Raw genomic sequence first — 23,804 nt, 5'->3', positions numbered from 1 at the left:
CATTTACCTGCACATTTGCTGAGTTGAAGCAGCTAATCTGGATGATTAGCACGCGGTGATGTGCAGAGAGATGCTTATGCCATCCCTTGATGGTCAGTGGGACTTCTTTAATCCACAAGACCACTCTCTATTAGTTCACTTAGTCAACATTGTTCTTTGCAGACTGATGAGCCATTGAGACACTCCTTCTAGGTCTATCCATTGATGTATGTCTAGATCCTACACATTGGATATTCTTATAGCCATGTACTTCCACTTGCTGATTGGCTCATACCAGCATCCTTAGAACTTAAGTAGTGAATGTGTCCACAAAGAACAATCCTTCTTCCTTCAATAAAAAAAAACATACTGACACATTTCAGCTGTAAGGTACACAAAAACATGCTCATACATTCCTACCTCCGTTTTACATTACCATGATGTTTGGTAATCATCGTAAGGGTGAACTTTTCGTAGGTTCTACATGTGTGACATGGATAACAACGGAGTTAAGTTTCAACACCTGCAATATGCATTAAAACATATGGTTTCCAACCATGTGGTTTTCTATGAATGCAAGTAAACATCCTACGCTTGCTAGGGTCAACAGAGGGGCTGCTTCCAAAAAGGACAACTTTTCTTACAAAAAGGTCTTCCCCATCTTCCATCGCTGGCATAGACCGCCTCATCCATCCACCTCACCCTTGCTGCAGATCTGCTGCGTTTTCAGCCCATTACCTTGCAGCCATAGCTGTCTTTTTGCAGCCAACATTTAACCATAGATCCCGCACACTTCAGATGTGCCAATCAACCCCAAGCCGCGTAATTCCTGACCATCTACCAAAAAATCAGCTCAAGAGCAAAAACGGCTATACCCGTAATTCAGATCCGCATTTAAGAGTGCAGAGTTTTTTCATATGCCTCCCATCCAGCCAAGCGATATTGTCGGGCAGCAGACAGCGGATCACTTGCCTTTAAAATGCCTCGTCCAACAATGATAACATCACTGCCTCGCTCCCCTATAACCTGAATATAAGAGATAAAGTTAGCTAGTTTACTGGGCAATCACTGACAAATGCCTTTCCTTCAGTTAGATAAGCCTTTACTACGAGGAGTGTTGAAGGTGCTTGATTCATCCAACTTCAATTTTCACAAAAATCCTGCACTCAATAAACTTTTGAGCTCTGTAATTCTAGCTGCTGATTGCCGTGCCCCTTCACTGCTATCACGGCTTCTTCCCCTATGATACATGACGAAGGCACCACATCTTTGCAGATGCACTCACAGACTGCCCGACTCCTCGACTCCCCCCATGACCCATAAATACAGAGAATGATGAGACATATGCCCTAAAATAGGCCGCCCACCATAAATGGCCTAAAAAGAGGGTGTCTGGCCACTATGTGGGCATAGCCACATACACTAGATGAACCTCACTAGGCTGGGCAAATCCACAAAGAAGCCCTCTCCCCCTAGATCTAAGCACGAACCCAGGAGATGACCCTCAAAATCTAACAGGAAATATCTCCTGACCCTCTAAGTTTAACAGGGATTACCTCCTGACCCTCAATGAATGGGAAAGATGGAAGCTGGTACAGAATAGGAAGGTGTACGCAATCCTCAGTAAGGAAAGAAATGGTGAATCTAGATGGGAATACGAATTGAATTCTCTTTGCTCAATGATCTCTGTCTAAAATATCTCCTGTTCAGTTTATGGTGTATTTTCCTCAAACAACAGGCGACGAAGGAAAACAGCAAGCACTTGGATTAAGGACATAGCATAAACTTACATTATCAGGTGCATTGTACTGCTGACCTAAAGAATCTCCGCCACCACCTATTTGTACACCAGGAGTCATGTGTATTAGAGCTTGATTTCGTGGCCCCATGGGCCATGCAGCAGGATTAATAGAAATGAAGCCAATCACAAAATCCAAATGCTCTGAGGCAATTTTTGCTGCTGCTGCCGTATAGTCTCCCTTTGCCAATGTACCCTTAGAGCTAATTTCTGCAAGAAGCAGCAACCCACGATTGCATTCCAGACCCTAAAAAACATATAAATTCTTCGAAAGTAAGAGCTTATCAAACCTTCCATTCAAAGAAGTTACCGTAATCAAAAGGAGATACATACTTTACATTTCAGCCCGTCTATAATGCCTGGGCCTGGGATAATATGTGCATTTACAATGTCTGCCCACTCTGCGATCTTGAAAAGACCACTGCAGAAGATTTTGTTAGAAATACGGCTGCAGGAATGCACACAAAGACGGAGAAGATGAAGGAGAAGCTCGAGAGCACACGACACAAGTAGTATTTTGGAGTGTGCCAATATAAAGATAAGGCTTGCCCTAGAGTGATGGGCGTAGACACAAGTTGGGAGGGAAAAACACTCCTAGAGGGAAAAAAGTGCCCTGGTGGTCCTAAGTGTCTTCACACACATCACTACCATAATGTGGTAACAAATTTATATTGAAAACCAGGTTTTACCAAAGCAACCTCCTTCAAAAGCAGCCCTAGTTTAGTCAACACACACACACAAAGAGAGAGAGAGAGAGAGAGAGAGAGAGAGAGAGAGAGAGAGAGAGTTTTTTTTTTTTAAGAGAGAGAGAGAACGCAATTATCATACCCTTCATACTGCATGCTAACAGTGTTTCCAATGTCAGCAAACTTTCGATCTTCAAAAATCAAAAAATTGTGCTTCTCTGCGACCTGTTAAAAGATGACTATCAATCAGAAAAAATATGAAGCCCTCAATGCCCAAGCTACAGCTAAAATTAAAAGTACAATAGAACAAAGGCAGTACGCAATACCAGCCTAAGCTTCGCACCAAATTCAGGAGTAAAATCAGGATATATGTCCACATGAGTCTTCAGCAGACAAATCTCAGGTCCCACCTATACAATTCAACCACAATCCAACATCAGTCCATCCAAAGTCATGTTTCAGGTCCCATGCAGAAAATTGAACAACTCGACAAGCAAAGCTGTTAAATGACAAAGCAGACACTGCAGCTTACTAGAAATCAAGGTTAAGGGATTCTCCATGAGCACATGTAGGCTGCTGTTAAAGATAGGCTTGTTACGTGATAAAACAGACTTAATTTCTCGAGTGCAGCTTACTAGAAATCAAGGTTAAGCCATTCTCCATGAGCACATGTAGGCTGTTATTAAAGATGTCCTTTGTCATCATAGCCGCCAGTTCAATATACATGATTTGAAGTCCTAAGGTTAACTTCCCTTATCGAAAAAGTTCTTGATTAATGGAACTTTCAACCATGTCCAGCATTCGAGAATCTTGTCGCTTTACCTGTAGTTCCACATAGACTAAACCAGCCATCCTTGGAATGCATACAAGGTAAGGTTATTCATGTGACATGGTCCCAAGTGATAAAGGTCAAATTTACAAGTCATGCACACAAAATCGACAGTCAGCTAAAGCCATGCAAGACGGTCTTATTAGAAGATGAACCAGATAATGAAAGGCTTGAGGCACTCTTGAAAGAAGAGGAAATCGGTGGATTTCCCCGATTATTTGGGCCGGAAGTCGCGTTTCGAGGTGGCAGCAGATCCAAGAAGCGTGCTCGTTTCGAGGATGACTCAGATTTTCCCTCGTCTTCAGAGAGTTCTGACAGTTTGTCATCCTCTAGTTCCAGAGAGGGTGAGCAAAGGCAAAAGAAGCAATGAAAAATCAAGAAAAGCAAGAAAAGCAGATTTGTGAAAGAGTCTAGAAGGCATGGAAGGCCATCTAGCAGTTCAGAGGAGGAGAGCTCGTCCTCTTCTGAGAGTGACCAGATGAGCAAGAAGAGACTGTCTTCACTAGAAGATTTGTTGTTTCTCCTCTCTCAGGATGTGATATGATTTTGGGCATTCGATGGTTTCGTGATAATAACGCTCTCATTGATTTTGAGGCTAACACTTTAACTCTCAATGCCAAAATTGATTCTCCTATTGTCATTCATGGAGAGGACATTGCTCATTCTCCATCTCTCAGTGCTAATATGCAGGACAAGATTGAAAGGATTCAAGAGAAGGAGACTCTCTCAGTCTCTTTTTCTCCACAGCATGATAAACAGGATTTGCATGATTATGAGAAGCATGATGATTTGAATGATAATGATTTGCATAATGGTTTGGATGACAATGACAAGCATGATGATTTGCATGATCAAGATGTGATTTCTCACAAGCATGATGAGTTGCATAAAGAAGATGTGATTGTTCACAAGGATGATGTGTTAGTGGATGCTTTTTCTAGCGAAGCTAACCTCGTTGTAGATTCGATCAATCACGAAGAACCGATCTTGGCTTTTGAGTCAAGGTCCAAAGAACCCCCATAGGACGATTCGATCATTTAGGAAGAATCGATCTTGGCTCTCGAGCCTAGGTCCAAAGAACCCTCATAGGAAGTATTATGTGTTCGCATGATTGATACGCACGCATTGTTCGAATGTTTCATTCGTGATCGTTTCCTGTATTTTAGTCAGCGTCTTTATGTGATCCCTTTTATTAGGCATGACATATTGTATGTTGAGCACGTTTCTCTCATGGATGAGCACGACTGTATGCGGATTTTTCATGAAAAGCTGAAAAGTATGCATTCAAAAAAGTCACATTCCTTGGCACGACACAGTTGTAGAAAGAGCACATGAAAGTATGAGCACCAAGCATGGGCATTTCCGTTGTGAATTGCCAATTGCTCGAGGTCATAAGCGAAAGATCCGATCTCATTGTTTGCATGTGTTTGATGAACGGGTTGTCACTCCGTCTCTATGTTCATCTACATTGCATACACAATCTTTAGCAAAGACAAGATTTTTTCCAATCACTTTACAGGTATGTTCATGGTTTTGTGTTGGAAATGGTTTAAGGAATTTTCAGCCATAGAGATTCTTGAAGAAGGAAGAAATATGACTCTATTCGAAGTTGAAGCATTGAAGCCTGAAGGAGCCACACAAGACTTTGTGTTGCTTTTGGCGCGGCCCCAAGAAGCAAGCGTTGCAGACCTTTATGAAGTTCAAGTACCGCACAACCCACAATCAGAGTGGGCCGGCAAAGAGTCCCTTCCAGGATTCCGGATGCTATTGGCGATCTCCCTCGAAGCCATACAGTTCGGTACCAGTACCTCACTTTGAAAAGGAGGGGATGTCACGTGACACATCCACCCCTATGTGTCCATGGACAAGCTACAGCATGATCAAGGTTCAGTCAATCCAGTCAGTCTAAATTAGAAGTGATCTGACACTTTTGTGAGTCTATTCGTAGACCGTGCATGCCCAGTCACGTAGCATAGTTGCATATGCTCTGGTTGCACACAGCATGATCATCAGTATTCCCTTCAGAATCCATCAGATTCAGTCAGGGGAATTTTCCAGTGCATTTAGCCTATTTTCCCTATTTTTGGTATTTTCACTTATTATTTTTAAGTGACTTTCCAATAAAAGTAGATAGGGCAATTTTGCTAAGTTAATATATAAGCAAACCCAAGTTAGCAATAAATGGCAAAAGAGACAGCAGGAGCTCCCCGCTCAACAGGCAACTTCTCAGAAAAACCCGCAGAACACCCCCAACCTTGGCGCTACCTCCCCTGTGGCTAGCGTTTTTGGTTTCCCAGCAATACTCCCCCAAGATCCGGCGTATCAGAATTGCATGTGTCGCCATCAACACAGAGCCCTAGCGTTTTCATCTGTGCATCATCGCCAACACTTCGTAACCATCAGAAATTCACTAACGTTAGGAAGGGCAGCCAACGTTTTGGTTTTCAGCCTTGATTGAAGCAGAACAGCAGCGTTTAACTAACGCTACAAAACAGCAGATCAGCGTTTTCAATCTCAGCCTCATATGCTGCAGGTGAACCAGCGTTTTCAGCCCTTAGAAACCCAACAGATTCAGCCCTAGAAGCATTGCAAAAGTCCCCCATTTTCAGCCCTCGAAAACGCAGCCAAAACAGTCATTTTCAGCCACCGAAAGAGTCCCGAATTTCAGCAGATAGAAAAACACAAACTTCAGCCCTAAAGTCGTCGTCGTCATCGGCATAGTCCCAAGTTGCATTAATCCATTGCATACGCATTGTACCACTTTGTGCAATCAATAAGTAGACCACTCTCATCGACGAGAGTGGGGCCTTCGGAGGAGGGTTTTACAACGTCTCTGGTGTTGTATCTCTCTTCTCTCTCTATCTCTCAGTCTCATACACTTGCACGCACAGTATCCATTCACTTTGTTTATGATCATAGCATTCTCTCATTAAGAACGGAAGGCTCTACCTTCCATAAGAACAAAAGGAACCTTGAGCACAGTTCGGAGCACTCATCTTGAGCAAAGCGCAAACATTCATTCCGCTGCACCTAACACTTTATTCTTTTTTGCTCTAAAGAGGAAGAAAGTTGTGAAGAAGACACATCTCTCTCTCTTGCAAAAATTAAGTACGTTGAAACACACTTTTTCATTACTTTCTTGATTGCAATGTGAGTGGCGATGGGGATACGCCAATCACCTGTACCCGCAAGTACAATATATTGCTTTCCTTTATGATCAAAGGATAAAGTTTTCTGAACATAGTCAAAAATGGGATGCATCTTGTAGTGCCAAGGCATTCCCAAGATGACATCACACCCTTCAAGTGAAGCTAGTAAGAAAGACTCTTGATCTTTGTAGTTGTAGACCTTTAAATTCAGTTTCCCTATGATTGGAGTAGAACTGGAGTTTTGCCCTTCGAAAGCAGATGCCGCTTGAATAGAAACTCTAAAACGGTTGGGCTGTAGATTTAGGTCATCAGCTAGCTTTGTAGAGATAAAATTGTCTGTAGTGCCAGGATCAAACAGAATAAGAGCCCGTTGGTTGTTGATGCTACCCCATGCTTTGAGAAGAGCTCTTTCTTTCCAATCCTTGGTTGTATTCCCCTGTACATCTGGGACTGCATTGGAAGAAGGTGGTTGCGGGGTTTTGGTAGGGCAATCACCCTTCATATGTCCAATTTGTCCACACTTGAAGCATCTTCCTTTGCTAATGTAGGTTCTCAAATCAGCAGAGGAGAGATATTTTCCTTTCTTGGGCTGATTTGGCTTTGCTTCTGCATCGGAGATGGTTCTTTTCTTCTTTTCAAAAGAAGAAGTAGAAGTTTGTTGTTCATGGAGAGCCTTCTGCTTGGCATGATAGGTGTTTTGCTCCATCTTCCTAGGAGTACCCTTGTCATGTATACCATCAACTATGCGAGCCGATTCCATAAGTATCTGCAAGTTACCTCGAGGGTAAAGCTTCATAGCCTTTTGCAAGGCTTCATACAATCCTGCTTCAAACTTGCGCATCTTCTCCAAATCTTCAATTTTCTTGAATGGAGTGACTTTCAAGAGAACGTCCCAAAACCTATCCACGTAGCGTGGAACAGTTTCGTTCTCTGACTGTGAGAGTCGATCCCATTCTTTCTTTACTTCTTCCTCGTAGTATGGAGGAAGGAATTGTGCATAGAACTCCTTCTTGATAGAAGTCCAATCTTGGGGTTTGCGTTTTTCTAGAATCGGGGTCAGCCACCAACTGCTAGCGATGCCTTTCAGGTACATACTGACATGGAGAAGCTTGGACCTTTCCTTAAAGTTCCCTTCTGCAAATGCAACAGTGTCAAATTGGCGGATGAAAGCCAAAGCTTTGTCATTATCATGCTGTCCCTTGAAGGTGTCAATTTTTTCATCTTTGTCACCGGCCTTGAATTTTTTTTTAGCTTGTGGTGCTTCTTCTTATGGTGCTCCTTCTTTCTATGCTTAGACTCCTTATGGACACGAGTCCTTTCCCTTGACTGCACTTCCTTCTACGACGGTTCATCAAGAAACATGTCCTCTGGAGCGACTATGTCATCCAGATCCTTCATGAAAGAAAATTGAGGAGAATCAGGATGATCCTTCTCTTGAACCTTTGGGTTAAACCGCACATCACATTCTGGAGGTTCCCTCTCTCGTGCATGCGAGAGGTTCCAATTAAAGGATCTTTGGTTCTTGCATCTTTGGGTTCTGCGGGATTTCTCCCGACCCCATCTGCACTCTCTTTCCCTTTCTCAAGGGTATGGAGAATCTTCTGGATTGCTGGATGGGAGAGAGCCTTTTGCAACTCTGCCACGTGCTGTTGAAGGATAGTGAACTCTATCTCACCTCCTTCCCATTTCTGCAATCTGCCAAGAGTCGTCAATCCCTTAAGAAAGGGAGAGATGGCCTTGCTCTGATACCACTTTCACAAAATTACAGAAGCGTAAACTGACTTTTTAATTGCACTTCAAATACTCAAGAGAATTTGAGAGAGAGAGAGAGAGAGAGAGAGAGCTTGACACTATATTGGGGACAAGAAGATGAGTTAGTCCCCCCCCATAAAGAGAATGTCTTTATTACTAAGGGAAAATCTTTACAAGCACAAGAACGGGGCAAAAGCCCGTCCACAATTTTTTCTTTTTTGCTTCTGACTGTAAACTACTCTCTCACTACTGAGAGGATTTTCCCTCTACTATGAGATTTTGAGCAGCTCTCATAAACAAGAGTCTATCTTCCACAAAACTCCACGGAAGCTCTCATAAATGAGTCTACTTTACGCTAATTGTGTCCCTTTATGCATAATCATTCCTGCAATAAAAACAAGGGAGAAACACGCAAAATGCACGCACACATGCTTGTTGGCTATGGCTATGAGAACCCTTGTTCTAGACAATGGGAGCACGAGAACACCACATATGTCGCAAGGGGCTGCTCTCAAGCTTCCATGGAGGGTTCAAAGCGTAGAGCACGCTCACATTAGGGGGGGTAGGAGCACCGCTAACCTGAGAAGAGGGGGAGAGGGTGCTTTTATAAAGCCAGCCAGAGAGGGGGGTGCTAGGAGAAGAGGGAGGGTGAGAGTGAAAGTGAGAGTCACTTTGCATTGGTAAGTGTGCCAACTTACTTAATAACTTTAAAACCATTCAACTTTCACATTTAAAAGTTCCTAAGCTATTAATGAAATGTGCAAATTAACTCACAACTGCACACATGGATGCAACTAATGAAAAGTTAGCAACTCCCCAGCACAATTCCGTACCGGCACTGCTCTAGCATTACCTGTTCGCACCTGTCCGACCATTTGGTCCGGCACAAACAATTAAATTACTTTTTTTTGTACTTATCCTAAGGCCTTAAAAATAATGCAAGCCTTAGGATTACTATCCTAAGGACCCCATCTCATTCCTGTGCTCGCACTGACGCGCGTAATTTTATGAGCCTGAAATCTGAGGCTACTATCTACCCCTTTATTGAAGAACACACAAAAGAGGTGTCTTCTCAGGTTCCTTCTCGTAGATCAACCCCGTCTACGACCTTTATGGGCTGAAAACAGAGAAAAACAACAGCTTGTCACGATGGAAACACGCTCCATAGGCACTTCTTCACGAGGGAACTCGCGCAATGGATCCTAGCGACATTTGGTACACATGGGGCAGCCATGGGCATCATCGGCAACGTCTTCTTTGCGGCTGAAATCTACAGCAGCATCTTCTCCTTGCAAAAATTGGTCTTCCCTCTGGCAAAGGGCGTGTGATTCTTTTTTAGCTTCCTCGCCACGACAAAGATAGCAGAGCACTGGCTGCCCGCGTAGAAATCGCAGCCATTTTCTTTTTTTTTCTTTTCTTTGCGTTGTTCTACTAGAGAGAGAGAGAGAGAGAGAGAGAGAGAGAGAGAGAGAGAGAGAGAGAGAGAGAGAGAGAGAGAGAGAACGTTGGCTGATCTATTGCCTTATTTATCAGATGGCTACCCACTTATTAAGTGGGCGACCAACGTATTTTAAAAATAGTATGAATCTACCCAAAAACTCAATAAAACCTTATTAAGTTAAAAACAATGCTTTCACAACACTTCCCAGGCGTCCCTGGATGCAATCACATGCACAATTGCAATGCAGACATAGACTTCCTTGCGAGAAAGCATCTGCTTTCTCGAAAAGCAACCCGCTTTCTCAGAAAGCATCTGTTTTTCCTCAAAGTTTCTTCTGAACCCATCTTCATTCAAGTGCTTGCTTTTCCTTGTGCACAATTCTAACACAATTCGGAATTTCCTCTTGACTATGGATACTCCCTTTCCGATGCACCTGTCATCCACCTTGTGACGCATCAGGAATACCCATCACCTAGTCCTTTTCTACCGAACTTACGGGACAATCTCCTTCACGATGCTCTATGTCACCCATCCTATGACGCATCAAAGATGTCCGTTCTCGCATGGTCGGATATTTCTTATCGATGCTCCCTGTCACCCATATGATGTGACGCATCAGAAGTACCCATTCCTACTGGCCTTACAGGTATTCCCTTTCACAGTGCTCTCGTCATTACTCTGAATGATGCACTAGGAATACTCTGTACTCAGATGTCTCCAGTGAGAAAAACCCTCTCACTTAAAATTCCAATAATTCATTTAGAATTATTTTTCTTGGTGTTCCAAGCGAGAAAACCCTCACTTATAAATCCGATAATTCATTTAGAATTATTTTTCTATCAAATAAAGCCAATTTGGCAACAGGGGATCTCCAACTCCATGATCCCAAATGCTTCCAATACTACCTGCTCTTTGCAAAAAGCACCCAAAACATAATTTTGACCCATGCTACAGAAACCCTAATTTTTCAAAGAAATCAAATCCGTTTGCGTCAATGCGCAGGGTTTGTCAAGAGAATCAACTTTGACTTTTGTTGCATATCCAAATTCTCAATTGTTCAAGAGACTTTTAAAGGCCTTTGCAACACAGGAAAGTGTCAAAAAGCATGTTCATAGAGCTTTCTAGGGCAAAAACAAACTTTCATCTTCTCCTTCTCTTGTCGTTTCTTCTTCATCCAAACCCATAGCTTCCATCAATAGGTTCATGTAGGTCCAGTTTTCTCTCGAGAAAAGGGAAAAAATTTATGTAGAATTTGGAATCGCCATCTTGCTCTGTCTGCTCTTGCAGGACCGGTATACTTCTAGAAAAGCACACGATTGAAGCTTTAAGACAGACAGCACCATGTGCCAACCGAAAAGAACAACCTGAACGGACTTTTAGACGCTTCAAAACAATTGAATTGAAAGAGACACTTCACACGGGGCACGAAAAGGCGAAGTTCCATCCCTAGAGTGCACAAGCCCCAAATTATGACACCGCTTTCAATATTTCTTTATATTGCTTCGACCCATTACAACACTTGAGGCTCTACCCTGCATCTCTACGCAGAAGAATGCCAGAGAGTGAGACACTGAGAGGTACATATTTAGAGGCCCTTGGCCATCCAAAAGCAGTTTACATGAAAAGCATCAAGTCCAAAAGCTAGCGTCCAGAAGTGGCCAACAAAAATCACAAAAATCCATACAATTGCCACGTCAACATGTCAGCACAAAACGCGGACGTCCGTACAACCTGCCATGTCATCAACCTTTATGCAATTTATTATGTGTGTGTATCTGCTATACTTTAGGCCCCGTCAGACAGGTTTCCATAGGTTGTTGGTAGGATTTTAATCCTAACCCATGGGCCACTTGGTGAGGACTTCTTCTTCAGCTTCTACTAGGGTTTCGGCCCCTCGGCCAAGATCTGCCAGTTACCTAGGGTTAGGGCTAGGAAGTCCTAACCCTCTTGGTCTTCAATGGCTTGACACGTCAGCAGTTTGTGACAAGATCCATCACAGTAGATTCGAGATACGATCAGTGTCCGTGTTCGTGAAGAGGTTTGCTCACAATGGAATGTGAGAGTGTGTGTGAGTGTGTGAGTGTGTGTGTTGTGAAATGATGTATACAGTTTACACCTAGGTGTGACTTTTGTACAGGATGTGTGTGTCCATGATACTACATAGTAAAACAACTTACACTCAAATAGCATAACGATACCTTTTCAGCAATGGCAAGCAGTTCGGCAGCAGTATTTACGTCTGCAGCTAGGGACAGGTTGCTTTTCTTGTGCTCCATTATCTCCAACAACTTTCTTCCGGTAGGATTCTGTGCAAGATGAGCTCGTTCACCATAAGATAATCTCTGCTTATGTGCTGGTAAACTTTGTGGTGGCAGTAATTGGGCAGAAACTGGAAGAGAAGTCTGGTTATCTGCAATAAATTGCTGCACTGATGAAGCTACATCCTCAGTGAGCTTGCCTTGCTTGACAAGAACCTGAACCATCTGGGTTAAGTTAAGAGCTGAATGTAGCTGGACACCTTTCTGTGCAAGGTTTGTTGCGCCACCTTGTTGCCGATCAATGAGAACAACCGCATCCGAAACTTTAAGACCCACTTCCTGGAGGGGGGCGACAGTCTCGAGCACTGAGGCACCACTGGTGACAAGGTCCTCGATCACAAGGCATGTCTGGTGCTCAGAAAAGATGCCCTCGATAGCTTTGCGGGTACCATAGTCCTTGACCTCTTTGCGCCGCATAACCAAGGGTACACCATGTGAGAGAGAGATGGATGTGGCGATGGGGAGGGCAGTGTAGGGCACACCACAGATAACATCAAAATTGAGGGAGCTAACCTTTGCCCAAATGGCCTCGCCCACCTGCTGCAGCAGAGCAGGGAACGAGACTATGACCCGCAGGTCGATGTAGATCGGCGAGGTTATTCCACTTTTGAGCTTGAAGCTACCGAACTTCACAGCCTCCGCGTTGTGCAGGGCCAAGATCAAGCTCTCCACCTGCTCCAACGCCATACCCGGAATAAGCGAAGTGAGTGCAGGGAGGCGCGAGCTTATTAGTTTGAACTTTGAAGGTCTCACCACATCTTAATCAGGACTAGCTCTCCGGCACTCTGCCGCATATACTCTACTAGTAAGGCCGGCGGCCTCTCGCTCTCCCCCTCTCTCTCTCTTTCGCGTGCAAAAGGGCTTTTTTTAGTTTTGAACTTTAGCCTTCAAGTCGCAGATTGTGATACGTGTAAAGGGCTCTCTCTTCCACCATATTATGTTAGTAGATATATGCTAAACAAAATAGGTTGTGACCCTAAATGACACCTTCTATCCTCTCCCCCACAAAATAGACTCTAACCATTAGGTTAGCGCGCGCTCATTGAAAGGTGAGTGTGTGGTAAGTTTATAGATCACGATGTCGCGGACAAGTTTACATCTAGTTCACACCGAGTTCGCATTGAGTTCACACCAAATTTGGTGTGGTGTGCAGACCCTCCCCAAGTTCACACTGTGTTCACGTTGAGTTCACACCAAATTTGGTGTGGTACACATACCTGCAAGCTCACTCTTAGTTCACACCTAGTTCAAATGACGATCAGCGGACGGCCCGGATTGCACCCGCCTCGCGATGCCTACCATGGGCCATTGATCCCACCTCCCTAGGGAGGTGTCATTTAGTGACAAGGTTGGGTGATCCCTATTAGCTAGATTCCCTCCTTCCCCCAAACAGGAAAATTCCACATCAGCCCCTGGCTCGTCCCAACCTTGCCTCACTCTGCGTCTCAACTCTCCTCCCTCCCCCCAACCCTCTCCTTGATTGGAAATCACGCTCCCAGAGAGAGAGAGAGAGAGAGAGAGAGAGAGAGAGAGAGAGAGGGAGAGAGAGAGAGAGGCACTGCCTCTTGCACTTCCAGAGAGTGAAAGAGAGGCCTCGTTGACGCCCCAGAATAGAGAGAGAGAGAGAGAACCGGCTCCCCTTGTGAACCTACCTCCAACGCACACAGAGAGAGAGAGAGAGAGAGAGAGAGAGAATCTCTTCAGGGAATTGGCAATTTTTTATTGTTTCATCGTGGTGCAAACATAATGGGAACCATGAAAATAAATTCATTAACCAGGAGATTTTTTGAAATCTTGGTGACAAGGGTTCGTGGAATCTTTGTGGGAAATGGAGAAGTTTTCAACCTTGCCTCAGTCTGCGCCTCAACTCTCCTCCCTCCCCCCAACCCTCTCCTCGATTGGAAATCACGCTCACAGAGAGAGAGAGAGAGAGAGAGAGAGAGAGAGAGAGAGAGAGAGAGGCACTGCCTCTTGCACTTCTAGAGAGAGAAAGAGAGAGGCCTCATTGACGCCCCTGAATAGAAAGAGAGAGAGAGAGAGAGAGAGAGAGAAAGAGAGAAGCCTCGTTGACACCCCGGAATAGAAAGAGAGAGAGAGAGAGAGAGAGAGAGAGAGAGAGAGAGAGAGAGAGAGAGAGAGAGAGAACCAGCTCCCCTTGTGAACCTACCTCCAACGCGCGCACACACACACACACACACACACACACAGAGAATCTCTTCAAGGAATTGGCAATTTTTTATTGTTTCATCGTGGTGCAAACATAATGGGAAGCATGAAAATAAATTCATTAACCAGGAGATTTTTTGGAATCTTGGTGACAAGGGTTCATGGAATCTTTGTGGGAAATGGAGGAGTTTTTTATATCTGCATGAACCTAAAGGTTGTTGCACCACGACAAGAACTTCATTTTTGGCCTACCCCTACAAAGTGAGTCTTTTTAGTGTTGCCTCCCCTATTTGCTACTGGAAAAACAGAGGTTATTTTCAAAAAAAATACACAACTTTTTCTCGTGTTTTATTGGTGGATATAGGTGGTGGACAATAATAGATAGAGGTAGTGGACATTTATTGCGCACTACAATATCCAAAGCATTCGGCTTGTGACACTTGCACAATTATATTAATGGCTCTGTTGTACGAGTGTGAGCCTTGATGCCGTCTTAATGACCTGAACGGCCACTGTGGTAGCCTTCATTACCTTGTTATGACAGACTAGCTACCTATGTTGCTGCCTTGGATATGTAATAGCTCTGTTTGTTTCTCAAGTCCATGTACACGCCTCGTGGCTCACGTTTGTGGGCTAAGGTGTGGCTATGTGCAAGCGTCAGGGGAGGACAAGGACCTAGGGAAAGTTGAGGAGGAGGATAAGAAGCGAGGTGATCTGGCTCACAGTGATCTGCGTTGGCGCGGGAGGGCTTGCATCAGCACGTATACCTGTTGGAATTAGGGTTGCAGAGAAACACACACAGCTTGGAGAAGACGAAGGAAGCTCAAGGCACACAATAGAGAGTGTGTTACTTAGTGTGCAATGGAAAGATAGATAGCCCTAGAGTGATGGGCGTATATACAATGCTCGGGGGGAAAAACCTCCTAAAGAGGAAAAAAATGCCCCGGTGGTCCTAGTGTGTTCACACACATCACTACCACATGTATATGGTAAGAAATCCCCCCTGGAGTGATGCGGTGAACGAGAGCTGGCACATGATTAAAGGGAAGTGCCATGCCCTAAGGACATGATTAGTCCACAAAGGGGAGTAAGCCCAAAGCTTTGCGGAAAGCTTCAAGCTTCTCACGAGACAATGCCTTTGTGAAAAGATCTGCAAGGTTGTCCTGTGTTGGCACATAAGCCAAACTGATCTCTCCTGCTGAGAGCCTCTCCCTAACATAGTGGTAATGCACCTCAATGTGCTTTGTGCGAGCATGAAAAACTAGGTTCCTCGCAACTGCCAATGCGCTCTGGCTATCAGTGTAGATAGTGTTGGCAGTGTCTTGTCCAACACCCAAATCAGCCATAAGGCGTCTGAGCCATACACACTCAATCGTAGCTGTGAAGACTGCCCTGTACTCAGCCTCACAACTCGAAGTGGCCACAGTAGGTTGCTTCTTGCTCAACCATGATATACATGAACTGCCAAGCATGAAACAAAAACCACTTGTGGACACTCGCGTGTCAAAACAACCAGCCTAATCTGAGTCCGAAAAAGCATGTAAGTCTGATGGCAATGATCCCCCCTTGGGATAAAACAAGCCAAGATGTAAAGTGCCACTAAGGTAGCGAAAAATCCTCTTGACATCCTCCCAATGCTTAGACCTTGGGCTATGCATAAATCTGCTGACCTGTGAGACTGCAAACTGAATATCCGGCCTCGAGTTGCATACATAAATGAGGCAGCCAATAGCAGTTTGATAAAGAGTGACATCAGTAGGATCGCCAGCATCATGTAGACTCAACTTCAAACATGTTTTCATGGGAGTGGCAATAGGTTTGCAATCCTCAAGTCCAAACTTACATAGCAATGTCTCTATGTAACTTTTCTGACACAAGGCAATACCACCATCACACTACTTAAACTGTATACCCAAGTAATGATGCAACAACCCCAAATCTTTCATCTTGAAAGTAGCATTCAAATCAGCCTTAAATTCAGCAATATGTCTCTCATTTGGTCCAGTGATTAGCAAATCATCAACATAAAGAACCACAATGAGAAGTACATCACCCTCACGCTTTACATACAATGTGGAAGACGAAGGAAGCTCAAGGTACACAATAGAGAGTGTGTTACTTAGTGTGCAATGGAAAGATAGATAGCCCTAGAGTGATGGGTGTATATACAATGCTCGGGGGAAAAAACCTCCTAAAGAGGGAAAAAATGCCCCGGCGGTCCTAGTGTGTTCACACACATCACTACCACATGTATATGGTAACAATATCGGCTCTACTCTAAAGGACATGTGAATATGCACTGTGACGTTCATCACCACCTTCTCATAAACTTGGATGGGTAGCGTGGAGGTGGTGAGTCGCGACTCCCGGAGGTGAACAATTGATGGCCATGGAAGGCACTAGTTGTGGGAGGCAAAAAGGCATCAACTACACACACACACACACACACACACACACACACAAAGAGGGAGAGAATCCTTGCTCGAGCAACCACAATCGACTATGTGATGATCTATGGAGAGCAATTGTCTGGCTCTCTCTCTCTCTCTCTCTCTCTCTCTCTCTCTCTCTCTCTCTCTCTCTCTCTCTCTCTCTCTCTCTCTCTCTCTCTCTCTCTCTCTCTCTCTATGTGTGTGTGTGTGTGTGTGTGCGTGTGCGTGCGCGCGCGTGTTGGTCATCATGCAAAGAGAAGAAGGTGCAGCTTGTCTATGAAGCTCCTCAACACCAATTGGCCGACCAAATAACCTGCATAGCCACTAGTAGGAAAGAGAAGCGGATAGTCGGTGGGTGTGTGTGTGTGTGTGTGTGTGTGGAGGGGAGAGAGGGGGGGGGGGGGGGGGGTGAACAAAGGAGGTGTAGGAGCCACATTTTTCAATTTCTAAAACTTGAAACACTATGAACAGTTTTAAAAGGCTTGAGAGGTTCCTACCAATGGATCTCCCAAACTACTTCTTTATGTCTTGCATCCATCCCGTGCTCAAGATCTTGCTTTTATGTGTCTTTTGAACTTTTTTGCTTGCTTCCCATGCAATCATAGGAAGTCTATGTGAGGGGTTTTGATGCATCTGTATCATGTACTCCACAACCCTTTCCATGCCCATAATCTCAATGGGAAGAGATCCCGATTCAAGAAGTAGGAGTGTATATGGTGTTTGTGTTTTAACTTGGAGAAAGTTTGTAAGAAAATGGTGTTTGTGTCTTAACTTGGAGAAAGTTTGTAAGAAAATGCTTTTGGACATTCTCAAACTCTTTCCAAGTAGACTTTGAGATGCTCCTGCCCCACACTTCAACTCCATAAAGAAGAACTGGTGTCACCAATGGGTCAAAAAGGTACTTCTTGAGAACCCAACACTTGATGTTTCTCGCATTACACATGTTCTCAAATGCATAATATGCTCTATTTCTTGCTTCGAAACGACGCATAGCACATTCATGCCACTTGTGATTGGATAGAACCTCAAGGCCAAGGTACTTAAAGCTCTCAACAACTTCAAGTGTCTCATTCTTGTACACAATGCATGGCTTCTCCTTATGGTTGGTTTCCACAAGCATAACCTTTGTCTTGGATTCATTCACAATCAGCCTACTATGCAAGCAAAAGTTCTCAAGGACAACCAGAAGCTTTTGTGCACCCTCTAAATTGTGTGCTAGAAGCACTACATCATCCGCATACAACAAAAGCATGATTATTACATTGCAAATAGTGACCTCTTCAATGCCTTCTTCTTGCATAAAGTCAAGTACCATTTGTTCCAATTGATTGATGCATAGCCCAAAGAGAGTAGGTGACAATGGACATCCTTGTTTAACCCCAATAGTGCTTGCAAAAAAATACCATTTGTTCCAATTGATTGATGCATAGCCCAAAGAGAGTAGGTGACAATGGACATTCTTGTTTAACCCCAATAGTGCTTGCAAAAAATTTATAAAATTCCTCTCCCATGTGCAATTGACACATTACCTTCTCATAAATTCGAGAAACCACAAGCATAAACTCACTTGGCACTTAGAGTTCTTCCATCCTTCTCCACAAATTGTTAATTGGAATCATATCAAAGGTTTTCTTAAAGTCCACAAAGCAACGATACAATTGCTTGCCTTTCAATCAACTTTTCTCCACGAGAACACGAAGAGTGACAAGGTGATCAATGGTGCTATAGCGTCGCCAAAAACCCGCTTGTCCTTTTGGATGCTTGCCATTCTCTTCAACCCAATCACTCAATTTTATCTCCATTATGCACCCAAACAACTTTTCCATGAGAGACCTAATCATTATAGTCCGGTAATTATTTACATTCTTTACATCCCCTCCTTTATTTTTGACCCAATTAGTTTTCCAATCATAAGGCATACCGTGTTGAAGTGCGAGGTTGAACATATCACACATCCACTCATGTGTAAAATCTCATGTCCATTTAATCATTTTTGGCTTGATAACTTGAAGAAGAAGAATAATAATAATTTTTGGATAGAAAAAGGATGAAATTATAAAATAAATGTTTAGTTTCTTCTTTCTCATCTCATGGGAGATCGGATTAAGAGAGCCCAAAGCTCAATCCAAGATTCTTGAACTCAGTACTACTAAGGGACAAGAAGTTTAACATGATAGCTTGATCTATCCAATGAGTCTCTTTGTGAGTCGTGATCGATCAATGGCTTCTTAAGGAAATGCATGCTGCAAGTGACCACTCATCCAAAACCCTCTCTCTCTCTCTCTCATACACACACACACACCCCCACATATGCACACAGACATTATCGCTTGTTGTCGAATGAAGTAAACCTTTTGCAAGACATTATCATCTTAAGGAGCAAGACTTGTAAGGCATTTGCTCTCTTCTCAACATTTGCTTTGACTATAGAATGTGACATAATAGGTTGGAGAGAGAGAGAGAGAGGGGAGAGAGGGAGGAAGGGGGGGAGAAATTGTGTTTGTACACACAAACCATGGAAACTTTTGTGCTGAATGAAAGTCTTAGCAAGTTCAAAAATAGCGAGTTTGGGAATGCCTTTGTCTCACACTGCATTTTGTGCCAATGGCCTTCATCTTGGAGTATGGGGATGCCAAATAGATGGTGAATTCCATTTCAAGTAACTAGATATGCCCCTTTGTGACTTGCTATTGGGCTCTTTTGTCCACTAGCTATGAGATGACAAACTCTAGGCTACATGTAGGATATGTTGACTTCAACTTTTGTAGGATTTTTTCGGTTGGAAAGAGCTCAACTGTTCTTCATGTTACGCTACATGTAGCTCAGATCAGAGAAACGAAGGGCAAAGGCCTTAGAGGTGACTTCTCTTTTTGTTTGTCTTTTATCTTACCATCACAAAGTATCATGCTATTGGTGGAGATAGAGACTTGTCATTGATATGATTGTTTTGAAGGGACAAAAACTTTATTATTGTGTGTCTTATGATTAAAGCTCCATTTGGCGTGCACTCTTGTCAATCATTCATGTCAAGAAAGGGGCTTTTTGCAATTTGTTGACTGCTATGTGCTGATAGAATTTGGTTTGAGTTTGAAGGTTGAATTGTGTCTGCAACAGTACTTCAAGAACCCCACCTCATCATCCCACAAAGCTTTACCTACAACTTGCACCTCTCATGAGAGGTCCATCTGTGTTGAGCATGTTCAATGATCATTATCATTATCATCCTCATCATCATCATTTTCCCTCACACAAGAAGAGGGGCTACTTGATTGTTGCATGGGTGGAGTTTGGAAGGGGCACACATGTTTGCAAGGAGCGAAAGAAACAACTACAATGTTGGGGTAAAGGTGGTGTGTATCGTACCCCGATCAGCTGGGCCAAATGCGTCCAATCGCCCATCACTTGTACATACCTTATTCTTTACTTTATAGGAGAACAATGGGCTCTCTCACACACATACACCACTCACATCCTGAGTTCTCTCTCTCTCTCTCTCTCTCTCTCTCTCTCTCTCTCTCTCTCTCTCTCTCTCTCTCTCTCTCTCTCTCTCTCTCTCTCTCTCTCTCTCTCTCTCTCTCTCTCTCTCTCCCCCCTGCACACGCACCACATTTTTGCACTGACAACTGGTATCAGAGCTACGGCTTGGTGATGGCAGGGAGTATGGCGAGGTCGAGAGATTTGAAGCGATAGCTTGCTCGCTCTTGGCGCTAGAGAGATCAAGAAAGCTTGGAAGCTTTGTGAGAACGCAATGGGAGCTTATGAGCTCAATTGAGAGTGATGTATGCTCTTGTGGAAGCCCATAAGAGAGTGTGAAAGATTGTGTAGGTGAAGGTGTTGCCCTAAAAACTGTGTGTGCAACAACACTATTTTCAATTTCGTTTTTCTCCTTGTAGATCGTAGATTTGAAAATTATGTCATCGATTCCCCTCTGTTGTCACACACATATTATGGTCAGCTACTCCACCCACATCTTGTATTCTCTCTCTCTCTCTCTCTCTCTCTCTCTCTCTCTCTCTCTCTCTCTCTCTCTCTCTCTCTCTCTCTCTCTCTCTCTCTCTCTCTCTCTCTCTCTCTCTCTCTCTCTCTTCTCTGCACACGCACCGCATTTACGCACACATACAAGAGCACACAAGGAGCCAACTGATAATAGAGGGCATAGCATTATCGATGAGAGCATAGCAAGCAGTGGAGGATCCATTGGAGGAGAAGTTGAGGCCTATGTTTGCCAAATGTCAATAGACTCTCTCGTATAGCATGGGTAGCTAGTATCATGTCACTAGGATTGATCTGGAGTGTGATGAGTAACACGGTGATCCGCTTGCTGAGCAAGTGCAACACAAAAAGTTGAAGGGCGTATGCCATGGGGTCACTAGGATCAATATGGAGTCTGATGAGTAAGATGGTGATCCGCTTGCCAAGGAGGTGCAACACAAAAATTTGAAGGTCGTATGCCATGGGGTCACTCCTTGTGACTGCTCCCACCACTCCCACAAAACATCCAAAGATCTATCAATGCAGTACATCAACATAGTAGTCGACATCATGTAATTATTAATCATTGGCTAAATTCATGGTAGTATTGTTGATTATACTTTGTGTTTTTTGTTTATGAAAATTGTGTGACTCCATAGTTGCATGTGTGCGTGTATTTTTATAGGCTTCCATGATGTATTTTGATTGGAGTACTATCATGGCCAAGAATTTGATCAAAGATGGTTGGTCTATGTGCCACAGAGTAGCTCTTTCATCTAACAACTTCTAACCTTGATGGTTTGGAGCATGGTCTAGTTCTAAGCCTATAAGTTTCCTATTGATGCTTGCCATTGGGGGCCATGCAAGAACAATATTTTGGTCTTGATTGGCTTCGATGTTGAATCTAGTGCTCTAGGGACACATTACCTACTGCAAGTTGAATATTCATGCATGTATGGGTACTGCACTACAGCCTTGGTATTGCAAGGGAATACCCTTAAACAATCATTGGTGCAAGTTGATGGTAGAAAAAGTGTTGGGGTATAAAGCCCAATGTGGTCGCCCAGGTAAGTGGGCGGGCCACCAGGTATGTACACATATTCTTTTGTAAAAACCCAATAAGAACTCACTATGCTCTACACATTACAGTAGAGCGAGTTCACCATATCGTCGTGCTCTTCTTCTCGCACTCTCTCTCGCGTCGCACTTCCGCTCGTACTCCTTCAGCTAGTATCAGAGCTCAGATCGAGGCTCGGGGCAGCATTTGCAGGTAGCCAGAGTCACCTGCTCAGATTGGAGTGAGATTCGACAGGCGAAGACACGGCCCCAAATCCTGTGGGAAATCCCGAAGGACTCGGTGTTCTCAGAATTTCATTCTGAGGTCATCTTGGCCACCGTTCGGCTTCGACAAAGATCTACGCAGGCCATTTTCGACTACGTGATCTATATACAAAGAAGGCTAAGGATGGCAGTTGGCTGATCCTTATTTTGTATGTGGATGACATGTTGATTGCTGGCAAGCACCTGGAAGAAATTTCAGCTTTGAAGTCAAAGATGGCAAAATCATTTGACATGAAAGACATGGGTGAGGCAAGTCATATACTTGGTATGAGCATTGAGAGAGACAAATCAAAGAAGTTGATTTGGTTATCTCAAACAGAGTATATTGACAAGGTTTTGCAACGTTTCAATATGGAGAAGGGAAAGGCATTGAGTGTTCCATTGCCACCATATGTGAAACTTAGCAAATAAGATTGTCTTGTGTTTGAGGAAGAACAGGATGAAATGGATAAGATTCCATATGCGTCTGCAGTGGGTAGTTTGATGTATGCAATGATTGCTACTCGCCCAGACATTGCATTTGCAGTGGGAGTAGTAAGTCGATACATGTCAAACCCAGGCAAGAAACATTGGGAGCCAGTGAAAGGAATATTGAGATACCTGAAAGCTACAAAGAGTATGCGTATATGCTATGGGAGTCAGGAGCTAAGTGTAAAGGGTTTTACAGACTCAGATTATGCAGGTGACTTAGACAACCGAAGGTCTACGTCAGGGTATGTCTTTACATTGGCTGGTGGAGCAGTAGCATGGTGTTCTAGATTACAAGATCGTGTTACTCAGTCTACTACAGAGGCTGAATATGTTGCAGCATCAGAGGCATGCAAAGAATCAATTTGGCTTAATCGACTAGTAACAAATTTGGGAATCAAAGAAGAGATGCATGTGTTATATTGTGATAGTCAAAGTGCTATACGATTGGCTCGCAATCCAGTTTATCACTCAAAGACAAAGCATGTGGATGTGAAGTATCATTTCATCAGGGAAATGCTCGAGGATAAGCAACTTCAGCTTGTCAAAGTTCACACCACAGAAAATCCTGCTGATCTACTTACAAAAGGACTTCCCTCAGAGAGCTTTGCGCATTTTCGCAAGCAGTTAGGTGTAGGGTAGTACATCACTTCTCTACATCTCTTGTATATTAGCTTGTATAGTAGCTTCTCTCACACTTAAAGTACCACATTGGACTTTAAGTGGGAGGTTGTTGGGGTATAAAGCCCAATGTGGTCGCCCAGGTAAGTGGGCGGGCCGCCAGGTATGTACACATATTCTTTTGTAAAAACCTAATAAGAACTCACTATGCTCTACACATTACAGTAGAGCGAGTTCACCATATCGTCGTGCTCTTCTTCTCGCACTCTCTCTCGCGTCGCACTTTCGCTCGTACTCCTTCAAAAAGTATATCATCCACGTGCTAGCGCAACATGTTAGCCTTGTTTTAGTGATACCTTATGTGCATCGTAGTGGTTTCAACTGATGAATTTTATGCTTGGTGTTGGGTGACGCCTTGTAAGATATGTTTTTTTTTGTTGAACTATGGATCAATTCCATTTGGATAGGGACCTTATTGCAAGCATTTTGAAGATGTTCACCCTTTGATCCTATAAAGCAGTCTTTTGGAGAATGCCCTTTCAGTGATTCTTGGGATAGAATCAACATAATTTAGGATTAAAGAATGGCATCAACAATAGCATCCTTTGATATTTCATTTAAAATGGTTTGATTATCAGCAAATAGCATGTATTGGAGTATTCACACACACACACAAACACAAACACACACACACCTAAGTACTTATACAACTAATGATCTTTATACACAGATATACCCATTCACTACAAAATATTATCCTACTACAAAGTTTGACTCTATACCAGGTATGGTTTAGGATTTGAATTTAAAAAAAAAACCCTGCAACCCCACAAAACAACCCCCCCCCCCCCC

General features: G+C 43.5%; 1 protein-coding gene across 1 annotated transcript; it reads right to left on the bottom strand.

The window, feature by feature from the left end:
- Positions 1 to 294: 294 nt before the first annotated feature.
- On the bottom strand, positions 295 to 12,800 carry LOC147426502 (uridine 5'-monophosphate synthase-like). The gene is made up of 6 exons (XM_086498095.1): positions 11,833 to 12,800; positions 2,790 to 2,873; positions 2,606 to 2,688; positions 2,111 to 2,198; positions 1,770 to 2,024; positions 295 to 1,005 (listed from the first exon to the last, which is right to left on the bottom strand). Exons 1-6 carry the CDS (start codon positions 12,637 to 12,639, stop codon positions 874 to 876), a joined length of 1,449 nt encoding a protein of 482 aa, XP_086354221.1. The 5' UTR covers positions 12,640 to 12,800; the 3' UTR covers positions 295 to 873.
- Between the last annotated feature and the right edge of the window lie 11,004 nt (positions 12,801 to 23,804).

The sequence above is a fragment of the Adiantum capillus-veneris genome, chromosome 24 (genome assembly GCF_014529385.1).
Source record: "Adiantum capillus-veneris isolate H3 chromosome 24, ASM1452938v2, whole genome shotgun sequence".
Taxonomy (NCBI): domain Eukaryota; kingdom Viridiplantae; phylum Streptophyta; class Polypodiopsida; order Polypodiales; family Pteridaceae; genus Adiantum; species Adiantum capillus-veneris.
This window is presented reverse-complemented; position numbering and strand designations above follow the sequence as displayed.

Excerpts from the sequence above, each read along its gene's own strand:
- LOC147426502 (XM_086498095.1), bottom strand. The coding sequence starts at position 12,639 with ATGGCGTTGGAGCAGGTGGAGAGCTTGATCTTGGCCCTGCACAACGCG. Across the intron at positions 2,025-2,110 it reads TAGACGGGCTGAAATGTAAA|GGTCTGGAATGCAATCGTGG; the intron begins GTATGTATCTCC and ends TATGTTTTTTAG. Across the intron at positions 1,006-1,769 it reads AGTACAATGCACCTGATAAT|GTTATAGGGGAGCGAGGCAG; the intron begins GTAAGTTTATGC and ends TCTTATATTCAG.